At 41.0% G+C, this 27220-nt stretch overlaps 1 protein-coding gene across 3 annotated transcripts in view; it reads left to right on the forward strand.

Moving 5' to 3' along the window:
- LOC122557285 (paraspeckle component 1-like) overlaps positions 1 to 27220 on the forward strand; it is a 133504-nt gene that overhangs the window by 71821 nt on the left and 34463 nt on the right. The window contains exon 11 of one of the 3 annotated variants that reach the window (XM_043704830.1): positions 13429 to 13455. The exons of the other annotated variants lie outside the window; for them this stretch is intronic. Coding sequence (XP_043560765.1) covers positions 13429 to 13440 — 12 coding nt within the window. The 3' untranslated portion in view covers positions 13441 to 13455. Of the gene's footprint in view, positions 1 to 13428; positions 13456 to 27220 lie in introns of those variants that run through there. 3 annotated transcript variants of the gene reach the window in all.

Here is a 27220-nt window from a genome sequence, read left to right on the forward strand (position 1 = left end):
TTAATTCAATTCCCAATTTGTTGGCAATATCCTGCCATGAACGCAAAACTGATTCGTTGTGGCTTTCACGACAATTGCTACCACAGTCCAATCAATTATTTCGTTTTTGAGCCCAGGTTTCATTGCCAAATCAATTGCTGGGCTGATTTAACCAATTGAGTATTTTTATGGACATCAGTGGCCACTGTTCATCTCCCATGTCTTATTTAAGGCGCCAGAAAGTTTTCGCATGCTTTCACACTTTTCCAGATACTTCTCTCAGTTTCACCAGTGAACAAGACTGACTTTCTGTCTTGCCTATATTCTTACTCATCTTAAAACAACCTTCCTTTAATAATCCCGATTTAAGACCTTCACTATTCAACAACCCGACAACAAAACTAATGATTTTTGCAAACCCTTCTCAGCTTTCCAAAACCCTTGATGGTCTCATTATAATGTATAGCGATACAGAACAATTTGGAAATCAATTTAGATAACACCATTTGACCGAATTTGAGTCCCTGATTCACTGGAAGTACTTTCTCATTTGGGTTCCTGACCTGTTAGTGGGAGTCCCTGACTCCTTTTTCTTAATGAAATCTTACCAGGGCCAATCCTTTTTGTGTTGGACTTAGACGATAGACAGTGAGGGGTCGAGTCAACCACTACTTTACTGTGAGGAAAACCAAACCAATTCCTCTTCACTCAGTAGTGGAGGACTCGAGGCTCTTGCACCGCTGTCCACAATTCATCTGTACCGAATCTGAGTCACGGCATCAGAAGAAGATCTGAACCCCCAGTGGGGTGTCTCAGTTCTGCAATCGGTCTGACTTTTAAGACTTTGGTCTTTTTTATACGGCTGGGCACAGAGTGCCCAGAAGCACAGAGGTCATACACTTCTGTGTTCCTCACGTGGCTTAAAACAAACTTTTCTTAAAGAAGGGTACATGCCAAGATCGCATGGTACATTCAGAGAATTACCAATCAATACACGGTGCTGCTTTATTTGACAGTTACTTGGTCCAATGATATTTCCTGGGAACCAACTTTGTTTTCCAACACAGGCCACCCTGATCTCACTAATGGCGCCATGGCGCCTGCATCTGAAGGTCCGTTAGGATGACCAGTAATATCTTATCTAGTCTAGTTATTTCTATGCTGTAAAGGGAGCATTGTCTGCTAATCTCTATTGAAGCAGACTGTGGTTAGTCAATCATGCAGCGATAACAGAATTAGCAGTGATTAACTTAAAAGCCATTTTATGTAGAATTGTCCATTTGCAGCTTAGAAGCCATTTTGTCATGTTACTTGCATTGAGAAGCCATTTTATTGCCACCTAAGTTATTAAGAGCATCTGTTAAGTGGTTGTTCCTGACAACAACTAATTATCTCAGCCTGTGTTCAAGTTTCAGATCCTCGCTGAGACTATTTGGAAAGGTTTTGTTTCCTTTCTGACACAAGTGATTGGTAAAGCCAATCAACATAATTTTATTTTGGGTATGCCATGAGGGATGTTTACTTATCGATTGTTTTAGGATCTTTGGGAGGCTTAGTATTCTATAAAAAGTTTGTGAGGAGATCTCCGACTTCCTACCTTTTGGGCTCCCAACTGATGCATTTTCCCTCGCATACTATTTGTTTGAGATAACACCAACAATCAGTCATCTTGAAGGGCGCCTGGGTAGATTTCCAGGTGAATGATTTGGGAGGCACTCCTCTCTATTGGGGTGTTTATGTTCCTACATAACTTCCATTCTCCTGGAGGGGGGTTCTGGGTAAACCCTCCGCCTCCAATTTTTTTTTTGAAAAAGGGAAGGGGTTCAAAGGTTACTTCTGGGCCTTCCCTCCCAGAGTTACCAAAGTAGGGCAGTGCATTTGTGAGCAAAATGTCCTGGCTGTCCACAATTATAATCGTGATTCTTTTCTGACTGCAGACACAGCTGTGATTCAAAGGCTTTTCCTGTCCTGGCTGCAAAGAAGGGTGGTTGTCTTCTGACTGTGCTACATCCTCTCCCAGACCCCTTATTGCTCCACACGAGAGCTGAGTGTCCTGTCTACTGCATTGATTTCCCTTTCAGTTTTTCTTTGTTTTTCCAGTTTGCTATATTTCTTCCCAAGCCCTAGCCATGTATCACACATCTCATTGCTCAGTCTGAGTATTATCATCTGGATCATGAACATCACATTGAATTTTGGCTTTGTACATTCCATTGGGCTATCAGAGTCTGGAACCATTAGCCATTCCTACCTAATTGACTCCAGTTGGATCCAGGCCCAAAAGCAGCAAGATTGTTCCACAACCTATTAGAGACTCTGGAGACTCGTCAGACCCATCCGTACTTATAGAACATAAAAAAGTACAGCACAGAACAGGCCCTTTGGCCCACAATTTTGAGCCGAGGTTTAATTCTAATGTAAAATACAGAAACATAACCTATGCACCCCTCAACTCACTGCTATCCATGTGCATGTCTAGTTGTCGCTTAAATGTCCCCAATGACTCCGCTTCCACCACCAACGCATTCCATGCATTCACAACTCTCTGCGTAAAGAACCCATCTCTGACATCTCCTTTATACCTTCCTAATATCTTCAAACTATGACTTCTCGTACCAGTCAATCCTGCCCTGGGGAAAAGTCTCTGGCTATTGACTCTATCTATTCCACTCATTATCTTGTATACCTCGATCAGGTCTCCTCTCTTCCTCCTCCTCTCCAGAGAGAAAAATCTGAGCTTATTCAACTTTTCTTCATAAGGCAAGCCCTCCAGTCCAGGCAGCACCTGGTTATCCTTCTTTGCACTCTCTCCAAAGCCTCTATCTTTCCTAATAGTAGGGCGACCAGAACAGGACACAATATTCCAAGTATGGTTTCACCAGGGTCTTGTAGAGCTGCAGCAAAACCTCACGGCTCGTAAACTCGACCCCCCTGTTAATGAAAGCCAAAGCAGCATATGCTTTCTTAACAACCCTATCCATTTTGAGGTGGCAACTTTGAGGGATCAATGTACTTGCACACCCAGATCCCTCTGTTCCTCCAAACAGCCAAGAATCCTCCTTTAATCATATTCAGCATTCGAGTTCGAACTTCCAAAATGCATCACTTCGCACTTATCCAGGTTGAACTCCATCTGCCATTTCTCAGCCCAGCTCTGCATCCTGTCTATGTCGTGCTGTAGCCTGCAGTAATCCTCTATACTATCGACAACACCTCCAACCTTTGTGTCATCTGCAAATTTACTAACCCACCCCTCAACCTCCTCATCCAAGTCATTTATAAAAACTACAAAGAGCAGAGGCCCAAGAACAGAGCCCTGCGGGACCCTACTCAACACTGACCTCCAGGCAGAATACTTTCCATCAACAACACTCACTGCCTTCTGTCAGCCAGCCAATTCTGAATCCGGATGGCCAAATCTCCCTGTATCCCATACTTCCTGACTTTATGAATGAGCCTACCTTGCCTTGTTGAAGTCCATATACACCACGTCCACTGCTCGACCGTCGTCGATCTGTCTTGACACCTCCTCAAAGAACTCAATAAGATTTGTGAGGCATAACCTGCCCTCACAAAGCCATGCTGACTGCCTTGAATCACACTATGCTTTGCCAAATAGTCATAAATCCTATCCCCCAGATTTCTTTCCACAACTTTGCTGACCACAGACGTAAGACTGGTCTGTAATTGCCAGGGATTTCCCTATTACCCATCTTGAAAAGTGGAACAACATTCGCCTCCTTGCAATCCTCCGGTCCGACTCCCGTGGAGAGCCTGGAGGCAAATATCCTCGCCAGCGGCTTAGCAACCTCCTTTTTCACATCCCGGAGTAGCCTGGGATAAATCTGGTCTGGCCCTGGGGACTTATCAATTTTAATATTTTCCAAAATTTCCAGCACATCAACTTCATCAATCTTGATTTGGTCAATTCTGTATCCCAGTTCCTCAAAGTTTTAATTTATAACAAGTTCCCTTTCCTTGGTGAAAACTGAAGCAAAAAACTCTTTTAGGGCTTCCCCTATCTGCTCAGACTCCACACACAAGTTCCCTCCGTTGTCCCTGATCGGCCCTACCTTCTCCCTGATTATACTCTCATTCCTCATGTATGAGTAAAATGCTTTTGGGTTCTCCCTAATCCTTCTTGCCAAGCCTTTTTCGTTTGGTTCCTCCATCTTATGTAAGCTGCCTTCTTCCTTTTGACGAGAAGTTCCTTTGTTCTCATCATCCAAGGTTCCTTAATCTTACCCCTCCTTACCTGTCTCAGAGGAACAAATTCGTGCATCACGCGCAAAAACCTATCCTTAAATAGTCTCCATATGTCTGCTGTGCCCTTTCTGTGGAACAATTGCTCCCAGTTTGTACTTCCCAACTCCTATCTGATGATGTCATAATTTCCTTTTCCCCAATTTAATATCTTCCCTTGGTAATTGCTCCTTTCCCACTCGAAGGCTATGCTTAATGTGAGGCAGTCGTGATCACTTTCACCAAAGTACTCTCCCACCATGAGATCTGACACCTGTCCTGTCTCGTTGCCGAACACCAAATCCAAAATAGCCTCTCCCCTCGTCGATCTGTCTACATACTGAGTAAGGAACCCTCCTGAACACACCTGACAAAAACTGCTCCATCCAAACCACCTGCACTTAGGAGATTCCAGTTGATATTGGGAAAGTTGAAATCACCCATAACAACAACCCTGTTACGTCTGCATTTTTCCAGAATTTCCCTGCCGATGAGATCTTCAATCTCTCTACCACTATTAGGTGGTCTGTAGAAAACCCCCACCTCATGCCAGTTGTGGGATTGCCCTTATTTTATCACGAGGCAACCAATATCACCTGTTGCATGTTCTGTGGGTTATTTAAACCTCTTTGTTGGGAGCGTGTTTGTTGGACTAATAGAGTCATAGAGATGTACAGCATGGAAACATACCCTTCTGTCCAACCCGTCCATGCTGACCAGATATCCCAACCCAATCTAGTCCCACCTGCCAGCACCCAGCCCATATCCCTCCAAACCTATCCTATTCATATACCCACCCAAATACCTTTTAAATGTTGCAATTGTACTAGCCTCCATCACTTCCTCTGGCAGCTCATTCCATACACGTATCACCCTCTGCGTGATAAAGTTGCCCCTTAGGTTTCTTTTATATCTTTTCCCCCCTCACCCTAAACCTATCCACACTAGTTCTAGATTCCCCCACCCCAGGGAAAAGACTTTGCCTATATACCCTATCCATGCCCCTCATAATTTTGTAAACCTCTATAAGGTTACCCCTCATCCTCTGACGCTCCAGGGAAAACAGCGCCAGCCTGTTCAGCCTCTCCCTATAGCTCAAATTCTCCAACCCTGGCAGCATCCTTGTAAATCTTTTTTGAACCCTTTCAAGTTTCACAACATCTTTCCGATAGGAAGGAGATCAGAATTGCACGCAATATTCCAACAGTGGCCTAACTAATGTCCTGTACATCTGCAACATGACCTCCCAACTCTTGTATTCATTACTCTGACCAGTTTAGGAAAGCATACCAAATGCCGCCTTCACTATCCTATCTATGTGCGACTCCACTTTCAAGGAGCTATGAACCTGCACTCCAAGGTCCCTTTGTTCAGCAATACTTCCTAGGACCTTACCATTAAGTGCATAAGTCCTGCTAAGATTTGCTTTCCCAAAATGCAGCACCTCGCATTTATCTGAATTAAACTCCATCTGCCACTTCTCGGCCCATTGGTCCATCTGGTCTAGATCCTATTGTGATCTGAGGTAACCCTCTTTGCTGTCCACTACACCTCCAATTTTGGTGTCATCTGCAAACTTGCTAACTGTACCTCTTATGCTCGCATCCAAATCATTTATGTAAATGAGAAAAAGTAGAGGACCCAGCACCGATCCTTGTGGCACTCCACTGGTCACAGGCCTCCGGTCTGAAAAACAACCCTCTACCGCCACCACCCTCTCTTCTATCTTTGAGCCAGTTTTGTATCCAAATGGCTAGTTCTCCCTGTATTCCATGACATCTAACCTTGCTAAAGAGTCTCCCCTGGGGAACCTTGTCGAACGCCTTACTACAGTCCATATAGATCACTTCTACCGCTCTGCTCTCATATATCTTCTTTGCTACTTCTTCAAAAAACTCAATCAAGTTTGAGAGACATGATTTCCCACGCACAAAGCCATGTTGACTATCCCTAATCAGTCCTTGCCTTTCCAAATACATGTACATCCTGTCCCTCAGAATTCCCTCCAACAACTTGCCCACCACTGAGGTCAAGCTCACCGGTCTGTAGTTCCCTGGCTTGTCTTTACCGCCCTTCTTAAACAGTGGCACCATGTTAGCCAACCTCCAGTCTTCCGGCACCTCACCTGTGACTATCGATGATACAAATATCTCAGCAATGTGCCTAACAGTTTAACCAGTTCTAAATCATCTGTCCTATGTAGGATCATCTGATCTACTGCCACAAAGGCAGCAAAAGAATCTCTCATTCCGTCAAACTTTTGGGATTTCTTTCCCGAAATCAATCACCTGGGATCGCTTACAGCAGGCATAGCCAAAGAGGTCTATATTATGTGAAAAGTTGGTTTATTCCATCAAAGTCTATTCTGTTCAAAAATGCCTATCTATTCTGATCCCAATTTCCCAGCATTTCCTATATTTTGTCATTGCAAGTGCACATCTAAATATTTTTAAAATGTTCTGAAAGTTTCTGCTTCTATCACCCTTGCAGTTGAGTTCCAGATTTCCATCAATCGGGTTGAAAAACATTTCCTCGCATCCTCACTTCACCACGTGTTACTTATCTTAGATATATGCCCCATATTATTGATTCCTCCACCAAGGGGAAAAGTTCCTTCCTGTCTACTCTATACCCCTCATAATTTTATACATTCCCCAATCCTATCCTTCCTATCAGTTTCCTCTACTCCATGGAAAACAAACCCTGTCTGTCCAATCTCTCTTCGTAACTACAATGCTCCAGCCGAGGCAATATCCTGGTAAACCTCCTCTGCGCATTCTCCAGTGCAATAACATCCCTTCCATAATGTGGATTCCAGAGCTGCACACAATGCTCTAGTGTGGCTTAACCAATGTTCTACACTGTTCTTGCATGACCTCCCTGGTGTGAAACTTTATGTTTTGGCTAATAGAGGGAGGTATCTCATTTGCTGTCTTAACTAATTTTGTATGTGTGCCTTGCTATCTTAAGGGACTCGTGGACTTGCAAGCTAAGGTCCCTTTAATTCTTGGTGCTTCCCAGTGTCGTCATGTATATCCTTGCTTTGTTTGTCCTGCCCAAGTGCATGACTTCACAACTTTCTGGGTTGAATTCCATTTGCCACTGATCAGCCCATCTGACCAGCCCGTCTGTATACTCCTGTAACCTAAGGCTGTCGTCTTCTCTATTTACTACCCCACTGATTTTAATTTCATCCGTCAACTTAGTGATCAGTTCTCCTGCGTTCAAATCTAGGTCACATATATATCAGAAATGTAAAAGGCCCCGACATGATCCCTACAGAGCTCCACTTTATACAAGGTTCCAGTCTCTAAAACATTTCATGACCTTCACAGTTTGCCATGGTGCTCATTGTTGCTAAGTTGGGTTCTGTCAGGCTGCTCAGCTCTGCCTTGGTCCAGACATGGTCAAAAGATCTGAATTCCAAGATTGAGACAAGAGGAAAGTGACCTGACCTCCATGTTCTGTGGTGAGTAACTCACCTGACTTTCCAAAGGCTGTCCACAAATCCAGGCATGTAGTGGAGTGCTTTACTTGTCTGGATGAGTGCAGGTCCAGTAACACTTGAAGCTCAACACCAACCAAGACAAAGTAGACCACTTGATATGCACCATCTTAAACATTTCTCCATCACCAATGCATAAAGGTAACAATCTGTACTGTCCACAAGATGGGCTCCGCTACCTTGCCAAGGCTCTGTTGGTAGCACCTTTGGCATGCGTGATCTCTACCACCTGTAAAGACACAAACAATAAGTGAATGGGAGCACCACTACCTGCAAGTTTCCCTTCAAAGCACACACCATATTTACTTGGAACTATATGTTAGCATTACTTCATTGCTGGGTCAAAATCCTGGATCTTTCTCAGTAATAGCACTCTGAATGTGTCTACTTGACTTGGGCTAGAGTTTTCACAAAGTAGCTTACCACCACCTTGTCCAGGGCAATAAGTACAGGTCCAGTCAGTGAACCTAATAGCCAGAATGAATTTGAAATTAAAAAATGAATAACAGAACAAGATGAGGTAATGTAATAGTTTAGACATAGTTCTGATATGAAATGTTGAAGAGTTTGGGGAAATGGTGATTTCATATGTGATTTCAGATTTCATTTTGAAAAAAGATCTCATTTTAAAAAAATCCAATTTTATATTCATGGGTTTATGTTTATAGTCATGAGTTGAATTAATTTGAAATAAATATGAAACAGCATATTAGAATGTTATGAAAGAAGAACATAATCTATGAAGAGTAGCTTTTTTATACTGTTATTTTATTTAATTGTTTCATGTATTGTGATACAAGTATAAAATTTGATGTTTATTGTGTTGGTCACTTACTATACTGGTGAAAGATAATGTAATTTGTGCTGTGTGGGGGTAATGATGTATAATGAAGAAAAAGCACAAACATTGGAAATGAGGTTACATTGAATTTGGATTAGAAAATAGAATCAGGATTTGCAGCTGCAGATAAGGCTACTGTTGTAGAAAATGACTAGAAGTACAGCAGGTCACTTGAGGGAAACGAGACAGAGTTGAAAATGAAATTGAATGCTGGGAAGTAATACCTGATGAAAGGTTACTCTGGGAAGATTGCGATGACCCAGGGTTCTCAATTCTTTTAAACTGTAGAGAAAATGTTGGAATTGAGAGGACCAGACAGTGTGTCCTTCCAATTCATGGATCGTTGTTTCAGAAAAGACTCTTTGTTGCTATCTCCTCAACTTTCTGCTTAATGTGCATTTTGAAATTTAAAAAAATACTTCAGGGATGAGTTGTCATTTATAGCTAATACCAAAGTAGTGTTTTGCGAGTGCTGGAATTATTTTAATGCTTTCCCTATACTGGCCAAGATAAAATTGGGCCAGCAACTTTTCACAGCTGGATGGAGAAACAGAAGTCGGCCGTTTTAGACCCTTGAGGCTGTTCCTGACATTTAGTTAAATTAGGTTGGATATGTGATTTATCTTGACTTTGGCCTTTTGCCTGATATTGCTGAACACCATTTTAATTCTGATATTGCAAAACTAACATGACCTAGCATCAATTGCTTGTTTTAAAAATTCTTTAATAGGTTGGGCGCATTAATGGCTGGGTTAGCATTAAATGCTCATTCCTACTTGCCCTTGAAAAGGTGATTTTTGAGGTTTTTCCTGAGTTACTGCAGAATATGTAAACCCACAGTGCAGTCAGGAATTGAGTTCCACGACTTTGAGCCAAAGACAGTGAAGGAACAACAGTTTTAGTTACAATTCAGGATGGTGTGTGACTTGGATGGGAATTTGCAGATTGTGGTATTTCCAATCTGTTGTCCTTGTGGGTTTGGAAGGCTGATAAAGTATAGATTTGAGACGGCCCAGGGAATTCTTTATGAACTCCTAGCTGTAAGCCTCTCTTGGTTCGTCCCAGAGATCATACCTTTGGTAGTCTGGAATTAAAAAAAACTCTTACAGTTTAGTTTGATTTTAATCATCCCCTTCATTTACTAATAGCGTCACTGTTACAACACTGATACCCATAAGCCAAGCTAACTGGATTTTAATAACCCCAGAGATAGGACATTGCTCTTCCTTCAAGCGCCCTGGCAGGCTACTCTGTTGTACTATCACAAACAGACTACCTTTTATACACAAGTTTACAAAGGCTGTACTGTCACAATCAAAAAGTTAAGAAAAGCACTGCGTGTTCTGAAGTGAGGCAAGTAGGTATGGGATTGTTTCCATGGGGCAGAGAGAGATCTACATACTGGTTTTCATAAAGATATTGTTTGAAACCATTAGCTTGACTTCAGTTATAGGCAATTCTTGAGCAGTAGATGTTATGTATGGACATCCGCTGTAAGAACCTACTGACATATAGGGATTATAATTCAGTCTTACCATGGCTTCTGGTGAAGAAGCTACACAGGCAATAGTGAAGGACAATACTTGGGGAGAGAAGTTATTTGATACCAAATTTTGTTTTGAGGTCAAAATCAAACATTGTTATTAATTTCACAAAGGAACAGCTGGAATGTTATCACTCGGTGTCCTGTTTTTACCAATTCACTGATGTTAAGGCAAATGTTCTTAATTGTCTTACCCGCCCTGCCTGCCTATTTTCTAGTGTTCAGCAAATCTGTTCTATAATTCAAAATTCCATTTTAGCCTACATGTTTAAGGACAAGTTTTAAGGCTATAGACTTTCTCACTCCCTCCTTTTATCATTTCAGTGCAAATACTTAGCTTATACAAATATAGTTAGTCCATTTAGTCAGTTTGTATTTTTTATAAGTCAAGTGCCTTCTTTGGTGCGTCATCATCTGGATTCAGCATGGAAGTTTGGGCATGGAGATAGAGGTGTAGACAAGGGTTGATTAACCAGAATCCTCTTTGGCTTAGGTGAAAAGCAATGTATGGTCCATTTCATGCATAAACAGATGACATTGTATATTCCTAGGATGACACCAAGGACTATCAGTACGTCCCACACGATCCATCTGCATAGCGACCATAGCCAGCAAGTAACACTCCATCCACATGAACTGGACAACTGTTGTGCAGATATCTTCCCTGCGTCTTGACCAGTTTTGTTGATAACATCTGTGTCATCTGAAATGTAGGGCGGAACATTGCGGGCGAATGACTGAACAAGCGCCTCCTCCTTTAGCAAGGAGGAAATCTAGCGCTAGCCAGTTCTGAAGCATCCGGGTCTCGTGTGACTCTTTGTTCACCAGCTTCAAAGTGTGGGCAGTTGAGTTGGCAAGTTTTTCGATGTCATACACAAGGTCACTTATCTGATCTAGGGCTAGCTCAACACCCTAGCCAGGAATAAGACCTCCCAGCAACCTGGACCACCAGGTTTGTTGATGGAAAAAGTTGTGTGAGTCCTGTTTTTCCTTTACTTTTTGTTCCATACTGATTCACATGTTGGTGGGCGTTTCATTCATCATCTACTTCAGGTGCTTCATGGTGGAGGGTAAAAAAGTGGTAAGGTGTATACTAGGGCACAACATCCATACCAGTCATTGGGTAAATATGGGTAGGCTTTGTTTTTGCATAGCCAATGAAAGCTAAAAGGAGTTCCAAGAATGCACTTCTGTGAGTGAATGATGAGTCCACTCAAAGTGAAAGCTGAATCTTGTAAACAGTGGGTGCTATCAAATGTTTGGTTGTCCAAATATATTAACAGATGGAGTGCGACCAATGTCGTTGATAATATTTTTGCATAGTTTTTGTTCCACTTGCCCCATGTCGTGGGTACTGGAAGATCTTTCAATGCACCATTCTAACAGCGGAACAATGTTAACATTGAATCCTTAAGGTTTGTTAGTGCACTTCACACAGCGACACACTGCTTCTACCAAATGGGTTTTTCCATCACAAATGAGGGATTGCATAAGTGGGTGAGTCCTATTTATACACTAAAGCAGAATGATGGGAGAGTGAGCAGATAACACATGGATCAGGGGATTTAGCTTGAATAAAGAAACCATTCGTAACAGGAGGAGGATTGGGAATGCATATTATTTTTGGTCTTTCTTCATTTTTCCAGCTCGTCTTGTTAACTACAGTAGCTCCTTAACACAGGAAACGTAAAAGTATTCTGTCAGTGGCGGTAGGTCGGATAGGAAAGGATTCTGTCAAGAAGGTATAGGTGGGCAGTCTCGTAGCAATAGGTGCCTTAGGCAATGGGTACTAGTGATTTTGGTACTATGTGCTCAATACTGCAATCTGTACGGTTCATTTTAAGAGGAGAACAAACAAATATTTCAAAGTAACAGTTTCTGGTTAGCTTAATCGGGTACCTGTGCATCTCTTTTGCCATGACATGCACATCAACAGGGTGTTGGGCCGTTAATGGTGTAGACCAGGGAGTCTTCAGGGACTTTCCATATCTCAGTTCAGCCGCTGAGAATCCCGCCTTTTTCTGAGTCATGGTTCTCATATTAAAAAGAGCAGCTGGGAGTACTTGCAGTCAATTAAGGCCCACTTCTTCTACCAACTTGTTTAGCTGACCTTTTAAGGTACTTTGGCTCTTGCTACAATTCCCGCTGCTTGGGGATGGTTGGCACAATGGAATTTTTTTATTCATATTCAAACTCTTGCGTAGTGCCTTGTTTAGCTCCGCACAGAAGTGGGGTCCATTATTAGAGGAGACCATTACTGATATTCCAATAATTTCTCTTAGTAGAATTTTGCAAGTAGTTTTTGCTGTGCAGTCAGTACAGGGATAAGCTTCAATCCATTTACTAAATACGTCGATTATCACGAAGCAATATTTATAATAATGACATCTAGGTAACTCTAAAATCTAACTGGATAGTATCAAAAGGTGCACTTGGCAAGGGGTTTCACCTGGTGGACACTTTACTTCTTTCTCGGGATTATTCTTTTGACAAATTAGGCAATTTGCAGCTGCTTGTTTTGCTTTTTCTTGCAGTTTATTCTAAATGTTTAAGGACAAGTTTTAAGGCTATAGACTTTCTCAAGGTGTTGTTGAAGGGACCTTGGTAAGTTTTATTTTTAAGATTAGATTCCCTATAGTGTGGAAACAGGCTGTTCGGCCCAACCAGTCCATACCGACCCTCTGAAGAGTAACCCACCCAGACCTATTTTCCCTCTAATGCACCTAACACTATGGGCAATTTACCATGGCCAATTCACCTGACCTGCGCATCTGTGTGACTGTGGGAGGAAACCGGAACACCCGGGGGAAACCCACGCAGACACAGGGAGAATGTGCAAATTGCACACAAACAGTCGTCCGAGGCTGGAATTGAACCTGGGATCCTGGTGCTGTGGGGCAGCAGTGCTAATCACTGAGTTGCTGTAATGCATCTTGTGGATAGTACTTGGCCGCCTTGTTTTCGGGTTTGGAGGAATGAATCTTTAAAGTTGGGTGACAAGCAATTGAGTGCTTTGGAGTGTTTTCGTACCTGCACTCCCCTATGAAAGTATTCCATACACTCCTCACTTGTGCTTGTTCATGGAGGGGGGTTTCAAACTAATAGCAGTTTTTATGAGGATTGTTTCCTGATTTCATTCCTGAATGGTTCAACTTTCACTTTTTAGATAGAGTTCCCAAGTCATAGTCTTCACGAGCAGTTACCAGTTTTCTGCCTATCCACCCTATTTACTTGTGTTGCTTAACAGCCCAGAGAGCAAATTTGATCAATGGTAATCCTCTTTCAAATTGCTCTCTTACTTGTCCATGATTTTTCCAGCCAAGATTCTGAGCATAGCCTCTCCCAGATGTGTCCATCGGAGGAAACCAAGGGAGAAAAATCACTCAATGCTGGAGTAACATTGCAGGTCAAGACGCATCCCTTTTTCACAACATTTGCTGCCTATTTCGGGAGGTAAAAGCCCTAAAGACGATGGTCGTTGAGCAAGCTATGGTAAGCGAAGGAGTCCGGTGTCAGGTAAGTGTCTGAGTGCTTGGGACACATTGAGGGACAGGGGCCTTGAAAGGAAGAAGTGGTGATGGCAGGTTGGTGTTGAGAGGCGATGAGTGTTGATGGTGTTGGACCATGAAGTCTCAAGTCTGGTAGGGCCAGATTTGGATAATTGGGGGTTTGGTGCTGTGCTGTGTTAGGTTGGACTGGTGATTTTGGACATGTGTCCAGGGATTGCTGGGTCAGGTTATGTTGCTGGAATGATGGGGAAGCAGAGGTCACTATTCAGTAGTGCATCTGAATTTTTTTAAACTTCTTTATTTGCCTGAGTAACCTTGAAACAACAATGAGTAGTTTGATCAGCAGTGTTGAGGGAATTCTGTAGATAGGTTTTGAAGGAAAATCTCCATTATTTTGGTTCTTCATCTCTGTGGACCCAGGAGGAGCAGTAATGTTTCTCCTTGCTCAGCAAAACTGTTTTGGCTTGCTGCAAATGTGCTTGGTTTTCCTAATGTTGCCATCCCACTGTCATTTGTCAGTAGGCTGGTGGCTGGCTTGGCATAGAGGTCCAACAATTTTAAGCTCTCCACAACTGTCAAACTTCATTGATTTGCTAGTTTGGTATGTGTAGCTCTCCAGATGTACATAAATGAGACTTAGCCTCAGAATAACTTGGGCCATGCAGTCGACAGTGAATGGTGAGCAGGCGTGAATGTTAAATTCTTGCCAAGATTTCATTGGACCTGATTTTGGCCTCACTCTTTGCATTGCAAAATGTTACAAACCAAGGCTATAGCAGTAGTCCTGGCCCCTCATTAGTTAAGCTGCTGTAGTACTTTGCTGTTGCTGAGCAATGCTGATGGATTGACTGAGAATAAACGAAAAATATTATACAGCTCAACAGATCTTTCTTTCCAATGGGCAGTTGATCCACCAGCATTACTATTGCAGCAGTGATGTGGAAGTGCCAGTATTGGACTGGGGTGGACAAAATTATAGTCCAAAAGGTTTATTTGAAAGTACAAGCTTTTGGAGTGCTACTCCTTCATCACATAGCTAGTGGGGCAGATAATAAGGGCAGATAATTAAAGTAAAAGACAAAAGTGTCACACAACTGATGCAATGTATTGAACAAACCTAGTTTGCTGTTAAGTCTTTAATCAATTAGAATGGGGATGCAGGTTTCGATCGATTAATATGTAAATCCCAGAATTTCCTTCAAGTCACAGGTAACTTGAGGTTTTATCAGTATATTTAAAAAAAAGTTGAAGTCTCAGCTCAGACTGTGCATTACAGGTTTGAGGTTAGAGTCTGACTGTATCCTAACCTTGAGTCAGACTGATTCTACTCGAGGTTGGGATACAGACAGACTCTGACTTCTTCCTTTAATGCATTGACTGAGCTGAGATGTCCTTTTTTTTATATATACCAATAAGACCTTAGGTTATCTCAGGGCTGTCACTTGAAAGACATTCTGGGATTTACATATTAATCAATTGAAACCTGCATCCTTATTCTATATGATTAAAGACTAAACAGTAATCTAGGTTTGTTCAGAGCATTGCATCAGTTGTATGATACTTTGATCTTGTAATTATTTGTTCTATGATCCTGCCCCACTAGCTACCTGATGAAGGAGCAGTGCTCCGAAAGCTTGTACTTTAAAATAAACCTGTTAGACTATAACCTGATGATGTGATGTTAACTTTTACAATTGAAAGCCAATATCTACCCCATTTATTTGAAAGCTTTACTAATTTAGTTTCATAGTTTTAAACAGACTTTTTTGTGATATCTTTGTCTTTTTTTGTTATTTGTTAATTTTTCAAAGTTCATGACTAGGGTCATTTCCCATTCTGTTTTTTGAATGAGGGGGTCATGTACTTTGAGGAGAAAGTGAGGACTGCAAATCCCTCGAACTCCGCATCGCCTTCCTAACCTGCAATCTTCTTCCTGACCTCTCTGCCCCCACCCGACTCTGGCCTATCACCCTCACCTTGACCTCCTTCCACCTATCGCATTTCCAATGCCCCTCTCCCAAGTCCTTCCTCCCTACCTTTTATCTTAGCCTGCTGGACACACTTTCCTCATTCCTGAAGAAGGGCTTATGCCCGAAACGTCGATTCTCCTGTTCCTTGGATGCTGCCTGACCTGCTGCGCTTTTCCAGCAACACATTTTCAGGTCATGTACTTTGTCTACATTGTTATCTCAGAGCAAACTGTCCCCACATACTATTGTCATCTGATCCCGAGCAGCTGGGACATTGCACAATTAGGTTTCTTAGTGCAGGGGTGGGGGGAATGAAAGACGCCAGCAAGTCTAAAATAGTGTGGGCAATGAGCCAGCAGGCTATATGACTTTAGCTTCATTACAGCTGAGTTCAATTTCAATCCTAGATTCTAATGTTCACAATAAATATTTCAAATAGAGGGTTGATGGATGGCTTTCAGGGTTAGGAATTCTAAATCTGTTTCACGTTTTCTTGCCCAAAGGTATTGAAACCATCTTAATCACCTTAATGAAATCAGCATAAATGGAGACTGAACCAGAGACTAATGTGACTCACCATTGTATGATGTGATGCATTAGAAGACAGATTGAACAAAGTGGAATTTATTTGTTATACAATCGGAAGTATTTTTGCTGACTTGAAACTAATGATGACACAAACCTTGTGCAACAACGCATCTTTCCTGAAATATTTGGTTTGCATGCGTTCTTAAATAAATGTCTTTCATTTGTCTATCACTTACGTTTTAAGCCTTTCTTACTGGTAGACATGACATTTGTTTGTAACAATTGTGGCACGTGTGTTAGAGAACTAGATTTTTTTATGATGAGTTGATAGTTTTGTGTTCATCATTATTAATGCTACCTAACATTGTAAAACAGATGTAATACTGGTGAATTTAATTTATATCATTGTGGTGATGAGATTTGAATTCATAGCAGAAGGTCTCCATCATAAATAAGCAATCAACTTGAATGAATGCTAAGTTAGAGAATAGTGAATCAAAATTTAAAATATTGGATTGGCTGCAGTTTGATTTCACATTAATTGAAATGGTTAACAATGATATGCCTGGAGATCATATCCATAAAACCTGTAGACTGGATCTTGGATGACTTATCAGAAGAGTTTCTTTTTATAGACTGTATTCCAATAGAAGAAATATAAAATCCCAGTTGATTCATTAGCTGGAGACAGACGTTGGAATTCTTAAAAGGATGGTTTTTAACCAAAAGAAGTGCACTGACTGAATCTTAAAAAGATGCAATTTGCATCATTGTGAAATTTGAGTTTTACTTCATTTGGAAGAGAGATTAAACATCAATATTAAGTCACCACCAAAGACAATAACCCCTTGGATATCTTGATTCTTGATTTTGCAAAATTGAGAAATAAACAATTCAGAAATTAATTGCCAGAACAAAAAAAAACATGATTGTGTTAAAATGAATATGGAGATGAGAAGTATTGCATGCTGTCTTTTGGAATATCAAGTGGACTTTTGAACAATCATGAAACTAACCAAGCTTTGTATATGCATGTGAATCATGGAATCTCTACAGTGTGGAGGCACACCATTCACGCCATCAAGTTCACACCATCCCTCTGAAGGACATTCCACCAGACCCACCTCCCATCCTACTCCTGTAACCCTGCACTTCCCATGGCTAATCCACCTAGCTTGCACATCCCTGGATACCGAGGGCAACTTACCATAGCCAATCCACCTAACCTGCACATCTTTGAATTGTGGGAGCAAAGCTCAGTGCAACATCAAGGGTTGAAGGGCCTATGTGTGCTGTTATGTTCTATGAAACAGGAGCACCTGGAGGAAACCCATGCAGACACAGAATGTACTAACTTGACACCAACATTTGCCCAAGTCTCGCATTGAACCCAGGTCCCTGGTACTGAGAGGCAACCGTGATAACCACTGAGTGACTGTGCCCCCCCCTTCATCCCCTCTTCCAATGGAATTGCAGAATACTAGTAGCAGCTGTGAAAAGAAACTGCTGTTCTGGATCACATTGAAGACAGCAGCGTATCTGCTATGTTTTAATGTGTCTACATTCCTGAAGAAGGCAACTTTTTAAAGAGGACCTTTTCCACAAGATTGATTCCTGAAGGTCAGCTGTAGCTCCAAACAGCTAGCTGAGAACCAAAGCATTTGGATAGCTGTAGCCAGACCAATAACCAGGTAGAACCCAGTATCCCTTAATTATTTTCAACTGAACTTTAGCTAAAATTAACCTCCTGTACTCTGTAACCCATTTCAGTGCCTTTGTTTTGAGTCTATGTACACGTGAGTTGTAAAAGTCAGGAATGTGTTTTACATTTTTAATAGTTTTAATATTTTGAATATTTTTACCCAGATGGTAACCCAAGAAATCCTTTATTGCTACCTTACATTGTATAACAGATGTAATACCTGGTGCCTGCAAACAGAAGTGCACCCTGATTTGGCAAGTACAACCTTTTATTTACAGTCAAACCCTTGTTACTATAAAATTTGAAGTGTGAAAAGAAACAAGATATTCCATCTCCACCTGATTGTAACATCAGTCACAAGTAAGAATTCATAATAAACTTGTTCTTGAATCCCTTGAACTCATTTTTTTTCAAAAACATTTGCTTAGAATACCTTTCTCATTGACAAGTCTATTCCTTCAAGATGCAAGAAAGTTCAATTTAATCCTCAACTTTTAGGTGTCCATCATATTCTTTGAAGTGTTTAAAAAATCTATTTGGACAATTTCATGTGGATTTGTTCACATCTTGTGGTTTGCTTGAAAGAGAGGATCAAATGAATGAGGTACCCTGAAACTGCCTTTCTTTTTGACAAAAATGTTCTCGGGTGTCTTTCTGTGCTTCAAGACTGTCATGAAATACTCAATTATCTATCTTTACTGCTAATAGAATGACAAATGTTGTGGTAATGGGATTGTGAAATAGTGTAGCAATTCAAAGCAACAAACACTAGCATGCACAGAGAGCATTGCAGATATCGGAACATTTCAAAATAACTGTTTTGCCTATGGTAATAAGCAAGTGCATTTTATTAACTTAGAAATTTCCAAAGGACAGTGTTGCAATTCCAGAAGGTCCATTTTTATATATGGGTGAGCAGGTAGCAAATTAGTATCTTTGGCTTGCATCAAGTTGAAGTAAATTAAATTGAGCCTCTTAATTGACTTTTTTCACTGCTTGCAGTAACTTGAAACATGTTGATAAGCATTGAATTTAGCATTTCAAATCCTGAGTTCAGGCTACTGACTGGATTAAGTGTGATTTACTTTCCAAATGGTAATTGCACTTACAATGCAGAAACAACTTCATTTTCACTACTGCCTAAGTCATAGTGTAACATATCTTTGTTTATGCTTATGTCCACCAGTAAGCTGCAGAAGATATACTGTCATTGTTTTATTATCACAGAATATACATAACTGAGATAAGCTGAAATTTGCTGTCTGAGAGGATGTGGAAAGGTGTTGATCCATGATTTTGAAAGAAGATTGGATGAGCCTTGGAGGGACATAGCCATGGAGACCTGCAGGGATAGAGGGGGAATACAGCAAATGCTCTCTTCAGACAAATGGTATGGATTGATGCACTAAATGGCCACCTCCTATAGTGTAGTAATGACGCTGACTCTGATTCATAGCAAAACTAAAAGGAAGTGTTTCTTAACTGACTTTAATAAAATTAGATTCGACATGGAGAAGCAAGTGTGTTGGTGGTTGGCATTGTTTTTGTTCCAGGATTTCAGTAAGTGCTAACTTTATCTTACTCCTTTCTTGAAAAAAATATGTTTGATCATAAAATATTTGAGAAGTTTTGTTTACACCTTTGAACTTTCAATGCCAACTTTCAAATCAGTCCACAAACGAGCTAATTATGTGTTTGGAGGTTGTTATTTCTACTTTTTCTGAAAAGGATAAATGTACAGAATATACAAGAATAGCAATTTTATGTCATAGCTCCTGCAATGAAATTATTATGTGGAATTATCCTTGAAGGTGCCCAATCTCAGCAATATATAAACTAAGCTGATCTTAGCTAAATGTATAGGGACACAATGATTAACCTTGGCCAGTAGTTGACCTCGCAGCTAGATGTGGGTATATCTGTTTGCGTTCGACCTCTTAAGTGAGTGTTGTGAGAGAATTGAATTGGGCTTGGTTATGCTGACCCTAATGCTATTTGAGCTCATGTTTGAATAGTCACATTGGTGATATCCATTAGGTGGAAGATCTTGTGATAGTGTATTATCGATGTTGTTGCAGTGTGTTTCTTTCACTGACCGTAATAATTATGCAGAATCTCCAGGTTGTTAGCGAAATGACCTCTTATTGAATAAGATCTTGATGTTTGCGTTCAGTGCACTTTGAGCTGCAGACTAGTGAGATAAGCACAACTGTTCCCGGAAATAAGTGGGGCACTTAGAGTGCTTTATGCAATAGCATCGAGTGCAAATGGGTAACATATATACTTTTATTGCCAATGTAAATAATTGCACATTTTAAATATGGATTTCTAGGTGTAGGGAACTGTGTTGGAAAAATAGTTGTTTGTTTGCCTGGAAGTAGAACTGTGGCCATGAATAGAAGGACTGATGTGAAAACATGTGACTTGCTTATTGGAGTCCACGTGAGGATCAGCTACATTGCAGTGTATAGAAGCAAAAATTCAAACATATAATTCTGAAGATTACCACCAAATGGAATATTTAACAATATTGCCAAATGCAATATTTAACAATATTGCCAAATGCAATATTTAACAATGTATAATAATATGTTTAATAGATTCTTGAGCTTGGTTAGGAGCAGTTTCCTAAGGTAGAGAATGCAAATTGATGGCCGCGAAACATATTTTAAAAAATTCTTATTTCCACAAATAACTAGCTTCAAGTAAAAAAGGACTGCTTTAAGAGGGGCAGCTTGCACTGTAACATCAATGGAACTTTCAAGACAACTTTGAAAATTGTAATCTTACCTCAGACAAACCTAAAATTCCCATTCTCCTTCACTGCATTTAGCATCTTTTAAATGACACCCAAGTTTTTTGTTTTCTGGAAGTTCATTTGTAGAAGGAGTGTTAAAAAGAAACTGGAAAGAGCGAAAGTGCACATTCAGCACGTGATAGATTTAAGCAAAGGAACTCTTCAGGATGTTTGATCTCACTATCAGTAGTTTGCAGCCATGGAAAGGAAATTTATTTGAGTGGATATGTACAAAGGTAGAGTGAGCTACAATATATTTTAGGTTGGTGCGGTGGTGAAAACTACAATTTAATTGGATATGAGAAACAAGCTTCATTGCTAAAACTGGAAGACTTTATGGTGTTTGAGAAAAAGTGCAGAGAAAGGGGGTGTGGCAGCCCTATGTCATACAGATGCAGGAGAAGTTAGGAATTCATGCACTCCCAACAGTGTCTCCATTAAATAACATGCTTCATATTTCCAAATGCTGATGGACACTATATAAATGAGAATTCTAGGAGAGTACTATACATATTTTAAATGCAAGAAGTGCGTGAGTAATCTTCTGTGACTTATATCAACTATTGGGTAAGTGCAAGGAAGAAGGTTGTATTAATGAGAGATTTATGTTTGATTATGCTGACCCTTATGCCAATTAACCAGTTAACATTGTACTTAAGCTCATGTTTGAATAATTACATTGGTAATATCCATTAGGTGGATCTCTTATAAATGTTTATGAATCTCTTATAAATGTTTAATACTAGAATGGTTTAAAAGCAGAGGATGGAATTTCATAGGGCTATGGTGAAATGTGGGCTATGGTGAAATATATGGCAAGTCCAATTTTCAACCTTAGGAGCAATGCATGCCATCTTTAATGCTTTCTCCAAGTAGCATGGTAATATTCTCGCTAAACAGTAGTGAAGTACTAGTTGATGGTGATAATTGCTTATGAAACACCTTTTCAAAATCCTAACTCACCTCATTAATATTCATCTTACCGCGCTCCATAATGAAGTGCAATATTGGGAAATCTCAGCAAAACAACAGAAGCAGGGCGCCTGGCAGTTTCAGCTAGTCATTTATTTTGAGCCATCTCCATATTGGAAACAAAATGCCAACATCCCTGAGCATGCTTCTCGGGCACCAGCCACGAGCACCCCATATCCAAGGAGATTGGTACTTAGGTATGTGCCAGCCTATGAGAACCATTAAAGCGTGTTTTCAATCCACTTATAGGACGCTTCTGCCCTTCGGTGCTGCCCTGACAGGTATCATTCTAATGCTGCAGCAAGGACACTGGGCACTTATAGTCATGAACGCAACTCATGGATTGGACCATTTACATCTCTGGGATCTTCATTCGCTCTTAAAGTGATTGCTTCTTTGGGATTACCTGAATGTTTACAGCATCTGTGCTTTGCCTTTTTGCACTTTGCCCCACAGCCAGAGATACCCAGGCTCATATTACTGCTGTCTTGCCATGCAATAGCAAAGCCAGGGAGTTTGCCATAATTGTCAGCAGGCCTTAGTCAAGCCAAGAGGCATACCTTTCGTTCATTAGTTCTTGGCTCAGTAAGTCAAGGGCAACTCCCAAAATGAGTCCAAGGACAGTTTGGACAGTCCGAGTCCAGGTCCTCTGCTTATGTGGGCAGAGGAGCAGAAAAACAGGCAGAAACTTGCCTGTCTTGACTTTTTCTGGCCTATTGTGATCTGATTTCTTCATGGAATGAGAGAGGCAGGTATTACAGGAGTGGCATAGCTATTACTGTAGGTGAAAATGGGGAGGTGTCCCAAGGGAGTAACTAGGCAACACAGGGGGCATGCAGGGTTAGTGATGTCAGGGTATTAGGTCGATTAGACCGAGTGGGGAAGATATTGTAGGAAGTAGTGAGAATGGTAGAGAATGAGCCTTTTTGGAGGGTAGATACGTTGTCAGAAAGACTGTGAGATATCAGAGAGAAAACATTGTGACTTAGCATATCGAGAATTATATTTACTTAATTCCTACAGAGTTGGGCTTTCTTCCAGATGGTGAAGACTGCACTGAGCTGGGTGGCAAACTCTGACTGGATTGGCATGATCTGGCATCATGAGAGAGGAAGTCCCGTAACACCACCCTGTTCATCAGGATCTCTAGGAACGTGCCTACAATGTGGGCTGCTGTTTCCACCCGTCTGCTGTGTCCGGGGCAAATGTCAGCTACTATACTGGGCAGCTCCAGACAGGTGCACAACAGGCTTTAAAAGGCAGTGGGGGTACAAGGGCTGATGGTGAATTCTAGAATATCTAGTGAATACCAAGTTGTTCTACAAACAACACGTTGTAAAATGTTGTGGAAATTGGACATGAGAGACACTGTGGGGGAATGGTACATAATTAAAGAGTTTAGTTGGCCAAAATATGACGAGACAACTTGCGACACCTTGTAGAAGCGCCCTTGAAACAAAAACTTTACAACTTTTAGCCGAAAAAATATAACATTCAGCCTGGAGTTATAAAATATAATACGTATTGTTTCATCATCAAGTGCTGTTGGGAAAGTGCAGCACTTTTTCTTGACATGTTTATGGGGAAGACACAAAGTGGCAGAGCTTCCATTGTCTAAACTAAATCCAGATAGATTTGCTGACGTTGACATTTTGTGAGATGATGGTTCAGGACCAGAGTTGAATGGCATTTATCTCGGATTTAAAAAATGGACAGAGTTGTGGTTTGAGAGTTTGTGACTGAAGGGATAAAGAAAAGACTTCTAAGAAATGGAAAAGGAACACCACATTGGTTCAAAGGAAACAGAATGCTATGATGAGATAAGAAGTAGAGTATTGAATTTCCTGAATTAATCACCATTTACCAGTATCGTGCAAAGTTACCTTTTCTGAATTAGATTTTTAAATTTTTGTTGGCAGTATAGGATAAATTATCTCTGTTTCTACAGTTAAGTCAATGATGGTCAAAAGGGATTTGATTTCTAAAGTAATGTTGAATCACATTTCCTTCTAGCCCCAGTACTTCACGTGATACTGCATGAGGCAAACAAAGTGCAAATTAGGGCCAAGTTGATTTTGTTCTCTGTGCTAAACTGTGTGACAATATGCTATTTAAATTAGCAGCAACAAGAGAATGCCGTTATTGTTTCAGTTCCTATTTGCTGTCCAGCGCATCTGTTAAATTGCGATGGACATTAGGTGAAGACAATTGGGTTTGTCCCTTATACCCCTGATTATTTTAATTTGAATGGACAGATAATTCACCTGCAGTTTTTGGCGGTGGGATGGTTGGAAAGTGACCAGGAGGAAGATGAGGTTTCTTCTGTGTTAAGGATGAACATCGCTGCTCCTGGTTTATCAGTGTCTTTCTTGATGCATTTGTCCATGTATGGTTCAACATTTCTAATGACCTACTGGCAGCTTGGGATATAGCCTCAGCATAAGGATTCAGGGCATTAGTGATCTCTACAGGAGCCTGTTTGTGTAGTGACAGAAGTGACAGGGCCAGATTGCACACATGGGATAACTCATTGAGTCATCTTGTGAACTGCAACCTTAGTAAATGCTATTGCTGGATCAGATGTAGGTTGAAACACTGCTGTTTAGGCAGGTGTTGGGATGAGTGCCAGATGGCACCTATAGTGGCTAACCATCTGATTTCCTCCCTACTCATGATCTTTGTTTAACTCCCAAAGGAAATACTCTGAAAGAAAATCCCATCACTTCAGTAATAAAAACTGAGACAAAAATTAAAGCCAGTGAGGAGGACAGACAGTTCCTTATATTTTTAGGAGGAGGGAGGTGCAGGAAAATCTCAAATATGCATTAGAAATTAAAGTAAGACATTGTTTTCAGTACCAGTTCCATAACCCTTAAAATTATTTTAATATTTCTTTTTAGGCTGTCCCACAGGATGGAAGATTTTAGATTAGATTAGAATAGATTACTTACAGTGTGGAAACAGGCCCTTCGTCCCAAAACATCTATACAGACCCATTCCCCTACATTTACCCCTTTACCTAACACTACTGGCAATTTAGCATGGCCAATTCACCCAACCTGCACATTTTTGGACTGTGGGAGGAAACCGGAGCACCCAGAGGAAACCCACGTAGACATGGGGAGAATGTGCAAACTCCACACAGACAGTTGCCTGAGGTGACTCTCTTCCACTCCAGTCTTTATAGGTTCTGAGGAATATCCCCTTTAATTTTTCTCGCTGCTGGGTGGACCTCGAGGTCCATTCTCAGCATTTGCTCCCAGAAGTTTACACTGGCATGCTGATCAACATGTGCAGAGTATCTCAGTGACTACTGCGTAGCTTTGAGGCAGTGTTGGTCCTGAGGTGACGAAATAGCTCAATGATGGATTTGCACAGCTTTCTGAAGGTATGGCAGATGTTTGAATAATTGGAGGGTAGGATGCTTGAGCTTTTGCATTTCCTTTTGCTGTTTGTGCTTAACCTCCCATCTGGGCCTGTTGGAAATGTTTAGAATGTGCACATGCACTTTCATAGACATGTCTCCACTTTGGGTAATTTTGACTTCAAGATTCTCATGAATTGATGGGATTTTTGCGTTTCTTTTTCAAGGAGACTTTAAAAATGTTCTTGATGTGTTTCCTCTGTCCTGTTGGTAACAGCTCACCATGGCAAAGCTTGGAGTAAAGAGCTTGTTGTCTTGTGTCATGTATGCGGACATTGGGGCCCACCCTGTGCAGCAGATTAATTATAGCCAGTGCTTGAATGCTGGGAATGTTAACTTGAGAGATGTCACTGATACTGGAGTGAATTTCCTGCCAGTGGATTTGCAGCATTTTGCAGAGGCTTCGCAAGTGATATTTCTGTGATTTGCAATGCCAGCTGTTCATTGTCCACATCTCCAATGCGTTGCAGGAGGACTGGCATGAGCAGGCTGATAGAGGACCTTTTAATGTTCTTGATGTTTAGCCTAAGGTCAGTTGTTTGATTAGCCTCTGTGAATTCAATGATAGTTTGGCACTGAACCTCGGTGCACATGCACAAGAGTCCTTTGCCTCAGTTCAGAACAGTCCAACCTCTCTCATCCAGCTGCAGAACGCAATGTAGGTTAGCAGTTTCCTGTTTGCCCTGTAGACTTTGTATTTACGTTGCTATTGAGTAGCAGTGGATGAAAGTTTCATATCGCTGTTCTTAATGCTGAGTAAAAATAAAATTTAAGTGTGATGATGATGTGATGTGCAGTTTATCACTTTTCTTACTTGTCCAACTTTGGGTGTATCCATGTCACCATCATTCTAGTTGGAAATCATTATGACTTGTATTATTTGCAGGGTTTTAAAGAAGTGACTGTAGAGATAATAAATTATTTGGGTGCAGTCTTCTGAAATGTCTTTGATTCTGAAAGGGTCCCAGTAGATAGGAGATTTGCAAAGTAACACCTTTCAAAAAATGAAAGGAGACAGAAGGCTGGAAACCAAAGGTCAGTTAAGCTGACATCTGTCATTGGAAAATTGCTGGAAGCCATTATTAAGGAAATTTTGGCTGGGTACTTAGAAACTCATAATATAATCAGGTGATTTTGTGAAAAGAAATAATTTTTTTAGAACTAGAAAAATGAAACAGGAGTAGGCCATTCAGTCCCTTAAGCCCATTGTGCCATTCTAGATTATGGTTGATCATCCATTTTACTGTTGTTTACTCAAGCTATCCTAATATCCCTTGATTCCATTAATGTTTATAGATCTATTGATTGTCTTGAAGATCCTCAATGGCTGAGCTTTCACAGCCCTCTGGGGTAGAAGGCTCCAAAAATCTGCTTTGAAGAAATTTATCTTCATCTCTTTCCTAAATGGCTTTCCCCTTATGAAGCTGTCCCTCCTTGTTCTAGATCCACCAGCCAGAGGAAATGTCCTTGCTGTATCTATCTTTAAACCATTTAAGAATTTTAGAAGTTTCAACAGATCACACCTCATTCTTTTAAACTCCAGAAAGATCAGGCCCTGTCTCCTTCATCTCACCTCAAAGAACAGTCCAGCCATATCAGCGCTCCTTTCCCTTTTTCAGACTCTCTTAATATACTTCCTGAGGAAGACGGACCAAAACTGTGGGTGATCCTGGATTCTGTATCATTAAGGTTCTGTACAAATGAATTGAGGTATCTTTACACCTCTAATCAAGTCATCTTCTGTTCACAACCACCTGATGAAGGAGTGGCACTCTGAAAGCTGGTGTGCTTCCAATTAAACCTGTTGGACGATAACCTGGTCACAGAGTCATTGAGATGTACAGCATGGAAGCAGACCCTTTGGTCCAACCCGTCCATGCCGACCGGATATCCCTACCCAATCTAATCCCACCTGCCAGCACCCGGCCCATATCAGTCCAAACCCTTCCTATTCATATACTCATCCAAAAGCCTCTTAAATGTTGCAATTGTACCAGCCTCCACCACTTCCTCTGGCAGCTCATTTCATACACGTACCACCCTCTGCGTGAAAACGTTGCCCCTTAGGTCTCTTTTATATTTTTCCCCTCTCACCCTAAACCTATGCCCTCTAGTTCTGGAAGCACCCACCCCAGGGAAAAGACTTTGTCTATTTATCCTATCCATGCCCCTCATAATTTTGCAAACCTCCATAAGGTCACCCCTCAG

This window comes from Chiloscyllium plagiosum, chromosome 15 (genome assembly GCF_004010195.1).
Source record: "Chiloscyllium plagiosum isolate BGI_BamShark_2017 chromosome 15, ASM401019v2, whole genome shotgun sequence".
Taxonomy (NCBI): Eukaryota; Metazoa; Chordata; class Chondrichthyes; order Orectolobiformes; family Hemiscylliidae; genus Chiloscyllium; species Chiloscyllium plagiosum.